At 34.2% G+C, this 6,075-nt stretch overlaps 1 protein-coding gene across 1 annotated transcript in view; it reads left to right on the forward strand.

Moving 5' to 3' along the window:
* Positions 1 to 5,792, forward strand: part of KIF14 (kinesin family member 14) — a 34,123-nt gene extending 28,331 nt beyond the window's left edge. The window contains exon 30 of the mRNA XM_009884925.1: positions 5,783 to 5,792. Within this exon, the coding sequence (XP_009883227.1) occupies positions 5,783 to 5,792 (10 nt within the window). The remainder of the gene's footprint in view (positions 1 to 5,782) is intronic.
* Positions 5,793 to 6,075: the final 283 nt, after the last annotated feature.

Below are 6,075 nucleotides of genomic sequence, written 5' to 3' on the forward strand. Positions count from 1 at the left end.
TCTTTCCCTTTACATGAAGGGAAAGCACTATAGCACAAAAAGCTAAAATTTATTGCTAATATTATAAGTGGTAAATTACATGATTGTATGAGGATAAGTACCCTAAATTTCATAAGAAAAAATGGAATTCCTTAAGGGGCTTAGATTTTAAAAGATAGTGCCTTTTGTTTTAATAAAAGTATTATTAACTAAACTTGTAAGAACAATTTAATGCAGTAAGTAAAAAAAAAAAGTAAAAAAAAAATAAAATTGGAGATAATATGAATGGACAAACTAAAAACTGTGGAGGAACAACTAGAAAACACAGTAAATGCTTAGCAGGACATACATACCTCTTCATCTTAAACCTCTGACAGGACTCTTCTGTAACAGTGGAAAGAAATTCACTTGAAGGGCATTTGTAATATACATTTATGTTGCATACAGTTAGATAAGACGACTGCCTTCCTATCTTAGACACTTGAAAGGTAGATGATGTGGGTACCAATTTTTTTGTGAACATTGTTGCTTCATGATATAGTAGTGCTGCTGCATATTTAAAGTGTTTACAGCTTTCATTTTTTTATATGTCAATTTTTTTAAAAAACAAAGCAAAAACTTTGTATTTATTTCTGTAGGGGAAAACTAAGAGAGATGGTAAAAGAACTTTACAACCTTATTTGAGTGCTGTTTTTAGGGGTTTAGTAGTCCATTGAAAAAAATCTGGCCTTAAAGTATAAATGATGGTGGTCTTCAACTCAATCTGCAGTAAGTTCACATTTGAGTGTTGTTGCTAGCAAATTATCTTTTGATAGCTCAAGTTCACGTTGCTATTCATAGCAGATTAGAAGCATAGTTCTTCCTAAATAATATGTAAGTCATCCCATAAGGTTGTAGAGAACTCTTCCAATCAACTACTTTCTTGTGCTTTTTATTGTAGTCATCATTTAACCTTTTACCTTCAGTCTGCAGGCTGAAGCCAGTGAAAATTAACAGCAAGGATGAAAAATAATTTGAATTCTTTAATACTGAGTTCTAGGAGGCCTGGACCTAGCACATTTTACTCTCGACAGTGCTGAGAAATAAAACTATTTTATTTTTTTCCCCTATATATCACAGATTCCACGCCAGATATTCAGAGCTATCATCTTTCCTTCTTAGGGAAGATGCTGAACATATTGAGAATTTCAGTCTTTGGGAACATGTCAGGCTCTTAGAACTATTTTCTGTGAAAAGACTACAGTTAAAGAGAATCAATCATCCTCTTCCTTTGAAAGCTTTCATATTATAGTTATAATTGATGCTGGATTTCAGCAATTTTATGCTTTTCTTATTTGGAGGAAATGGGGAAAGGTAATTATGCTGAAGCAGTAACCCACATACGTTTTTCTTAAGACTAGTATGCCTTGATACGTTGGCAAAAAATGTCTTGCAGTGCAGACCTACCATCAAAAATATTGAACAATTTTTATTGCAATTAATAATTTCCTTCCCACATGAGGTGTGATACTGCTTAATCGCCTTCCTACTGTAAAGGCCTTTACAAGTCTGCTCAAGGGTTAACAAAGTATATTCAGTTGTTCAAATTTTTGTGCTTTAAAAGTGAAGAGAAACCTGGTATATTTCTACTTCTGTAAATGTATTATATTGTATTTAGCTGAAAGTTTTAAACATAACTGGTTCTTCTGAATCATGTATCTAAGTGTGAGCATTGTAAAGAGGAAAACTAGATCATGTAACTGATCACTAATTTTTACAACTTCAAATGTAAATTCCTTGTAAGTTATCTTCTGTATACAGTTGTTTTTGAGACCTTCCTTTGTCACTGGGAGTACTGCTTCCTTGCTAAAACAAAAGAGACTTCTTTACCTAAGTTTCTTTCCTCTATTAAGACACTTAACAGCACACAGCTGAATGCTCATGAATGAATCTACACCTAATAATGTCACAATACTCAATTGCTTCCAATTTCTGCTAATAAACATAGTAGTGTTATGTCAAGTCCCCATTACAAAATTATTGAAGTGTGTTACTGGTGCTACCCAGTGCCACCTGCCCAGATGGCTAATTGCGTTTGCTTTTTTTTTTGTATTTTATGATAAATTTTGTTCAGAAAACATCTTGGGTTTTGTAGTTCTGTGTGGTGTTAAGAGAATTTTCTCTGCATGCTTTCTTTCTAAAACTGAAAGGCAAGTTCTTCACAAACTTGGAGCTCAAACTGACTTTCAGTTTTTAGCCTTTCTGAAACTCAGGAGAAAGAAACCATGCAAATAAATGGGCTTCTGGTAGAGGTTTTAACTGAGGTATCAGATGGACACCCTTAATCATATCAAATTTAGCTGAGTGAAAATATTGCCAATAGCTTCTTGCTGCTTCGTGTGTTTTGTTGTTGTTGTTTTAGGGGTTTTTTGCCTCCATGCTACCTAAACATGCTAATCAGTCAACTAATTGATTTCTCTCTTATTCACATTGTTAATACTATATTCACATTTTTGAGTAATATGTTAACAAAACCTACTTCTGCTAGTGTTTTCTTCAGCTTGGTGCCCTTGTTACAGTTATACATCATTGAAGTACTTCATTCTTACGATATATACGATGACTATACATCATCAGAGTGAGCTAGTGCTCTCATAACATATTGCATTAATACATCAACAAGCCTAGCTGAGGCTCCAGTAATCTATTGGTGTAATATACCATAAGGTAAGGTATATTTATAACTATAGGCTAGTCTGTCTGTAAATTATGAATGTCAAGGAATTGGGATCATAGCAGGCAGATTTTGGGATGGATTGATTTGAATGGTACATTATTTTACTAGTCTTTCCAAGGAGTTGGAGGTGGGTGTGTGGGTTAAGCCCAGGTCAGCAGAGGAATTGATATGGCTGAACGCAGTATCTGCATCACCTGCTAGGCGTAGTGGGGAAATGAAGCAGACGCTAATATTGCTGATAAAGGACTGTGCAGTACAGTCCGGATATTTTCACCATCTTACACTTTTGCAGATCTGGTTGTAAAGTCGGGGTCTGGAGAGCTTCTGGAAGATAGTGGTAATACACAGAAGAATCTTCTTGTGAATAAATAGTACCTTTGGAGTTTCTTCTAAACCATAAACTAAAGCAGACACCAAAACAGTGTAATTCAAGCAGAGTTTTTACTTTGGCGTGTCACAAAGTTAATTAATTTTGCAGGAATATATGTTGGTGTTGTAAATTTCTCTGATGGGGAAATTGGAATGGGAGTGGGATCACAACCAGTATTTAGTAAAACACCTTTTGTTAATTAACTTTATTAATAGAATTAAAATGTTTTCTTCCAGCAGATAACTGTTCACACAGTACATTCACTTATTTCTTCACACTTCGCTTGCACCCACACATAAAAATTGCTCATAGCTACAAGGTTGGAGCAACAACTGTGATGTGACTCTGAAGCGGAGGCTCGTGTTGGCTTACCACTGAGATTTTGGTGTGCTATACCCCTCAGCATGTATGCCTCCTCCCTTCGGCTTATGTTTTCGAGTTACTATTTCTCCATCCACAGCCAGAGCTACCAATAGAGCCAGTTTACACACACTTGCATAGACACGGCTTTTATGGCTTTGGCTGAAGCTTAAGTCACTGAAGTAGCTGATGTCATGCTTCTACTAAGAGCACTAAATTTGGTCTTGAAAGGTTTTCTCTGGGGTTCTCAAACCTGCAGTCTTCAGGTCTGTCCCTGAAAGAAATGTTGAGTGAACCTGCATGGGCTGCGGGAATGAGAAGTGTTATGAAGAAATATTTAGAGACCTGAATGGGATGTATTGTTTCCTGAAGTTTTGATGGCTTTACTTTGTTATATGTTTTGATGTAATCTGTAGCTTGTGGGTGGTTTGTTGTTGTCTTGGTTTTATGTTTTGGGGTTGGTATGTTTGTTTGTGTGTTTCCTTTAATGTCCTCTTTTATTCCCTCAGGAAAATATTCTTCGGTCAGATTTCAGGTAAAAAGTAATTAGAACTTTATGTATTTTATTGACTAACATAAAAGAAAAAGAGGGGGGCTTTACTTTAACCTTAAATATAAAGTGGGGAGGTGAGGTATTCAGACTTCTGCACCCAAGTTTCATTTGAAAATATGAAAATAAGAAAAAATCTAAGTAATTAAATAAATCATCTTCATAATACAAGTTACTTAAAGAAGTTAATAAGAAATAGGTATATATAGTAGGTTCAATACTTTATTTGGAAAAGAATACTATATTAATAAAAATACGTAATTATTCTGAGCGTTGATCTGCGACTTTATTTTTTTACAACTCAGCCTCTATTTTTATTTGTTTAATAGTAGGAAAATAAAAATACACATTTTAACATCATCCATCATTAATATACGAGGTTAACTACTGCAAAAAATATCATGCAAAGTGATTTTTATTGTGGAAATAGGTAAAGCCACAGGAGTCAAACTAACTGTGATTAGGCACTTAACTGTTCCCCTTTATCCCGAATCAGGTATAAGAAACACCTTTATTTCAGGTAAAGATAACTGTCGTGGGAGGAAGTATATCTTCAGAATATGAACTCTGGATTGCTTGAAGCCTTCAAACAATGTTAGCCTGTCTGTATTGAGACATGTCCGTAAATGCACTTTTAGAAAAAAAGCGCATTCTAGCTATGCTTTTCAAAGAACATGTACCAGTGCTAGAAATTAAGGATAAGTAAACTCTTCTAGCGCTCACTGACTCATGAGAATACTCTAGATGAAGAAAAACAAGCTGCAGTTTAGATTTAATTTGATCCAGTAATGGCATCTGCAGGCAGAAGAGGAGACTACATCTGATTCACCTCTGCAAATACAAGGTATTATTTTTGGACAGGAAACTGCATCCCATTCTTTATATACCATATCATACTGTGATGAGATGAGTTCTGTTACTTTTGCATGTTTTGCAACTTTTCTGATTTCATGTAAGGTAGGTTTTTGGTTTGTTTTGGGTTTGTAATTATTCATTTAGGACAGCATTTTAATTCCCTTCCTAGTTTACAGTAGGATCTGCGGTTGTTTATGCATTTTCCCAAGGAAGGGTTGTTTGCTTTTTTGAAGTCCTGATATTTTATTTTTATATATATTAAAAAATATATTTGCCATCTTTTCTTTGTTTTCTGTGCTTTTTAGGACTTGAAATCAGTATGTATAGCAAGATCTGGTTACTCTCTCATTTTTTTTCCTGCCCTCTTTGTTTGTTTCTTCTTGCTGTCTTAGTATGTTTATGTTCATGGTAGTACTGGTTTCTAGAATAGGCAATGGTGTCGATGGTGGAATGACCTAATCAACGTTCATATAATTTGATTGTTGCAGTGACAACAGAACAAAACTGAAAAAGAGGTGTCCTGAGCTAATGTTTCATCAACAGTGAGCACCATAGACAACATAAAAAAAAATATTGTTTCAGGTAGCTTTCAATCTGAGTTCATTTTGAATACCTCTATTAATTAAAGTAAGTCTAAGTAAATTCTAATTGAAAAGATCTATGAATAGTTGAGGGAAAGGAAGGAAAGTACCAGAAAAAACTCATGGTAGTCCTCTAATTAAAAAAAAAAAAATAAAAAAAAAATCCAAACCACAAACAAACACAACCACCAAACCTGGCCCCCCATATTCATATGGAGTTGAACTATACTCGATGTCTTTCATGCAGATTCCTTAAGCTTATTGCAAGTGTTACTTGATTAATCTTTATGCAACTCTAGTAACTTAATACCAAATACTTCACTTACATTGGTATATGCTATTATCTGAATATTTAATTTTTTTTCTTCTAGGTGTGCCTAGCATAGACACAAACTTCAAAGGTTAAAGAATGCAAACAAATTAAGCATCACTACTTTGCTTTATATAAATATTTAAAAGTCTGTGGATTTGTTCAAATGTTATTTGTAGCGATTTAAATAAATGCAAACTATAACTTTAAGTGCATTTTAACTGTTACAGTGCTGGTTTTGGTCTCACAGCCTACCTAACTTTGTATTACATATTGGTATAAAACCTGATTTTACTGAATAATGTTAAGGTGATATGTGTGCTAATTACTTGTGGTAGAAATTACATTGCACTA

Source organism: Charadrius vociferus, unplaced genomic scaffold, assembly GCF_000708025.1.
Source record: "Charadrius vociferus isolate BGI_N301 unplaced genomic scaffold, ASM70802v2 scaffold163, whole genome shotgun sequence".
In the NCBI taxonomy this organism is placed as follows: Eukaryota; Metazoa; Chordata; class Aves; order Charadriiformes; family Charadriidae; genus Charadrius; species Charadrius vociferus.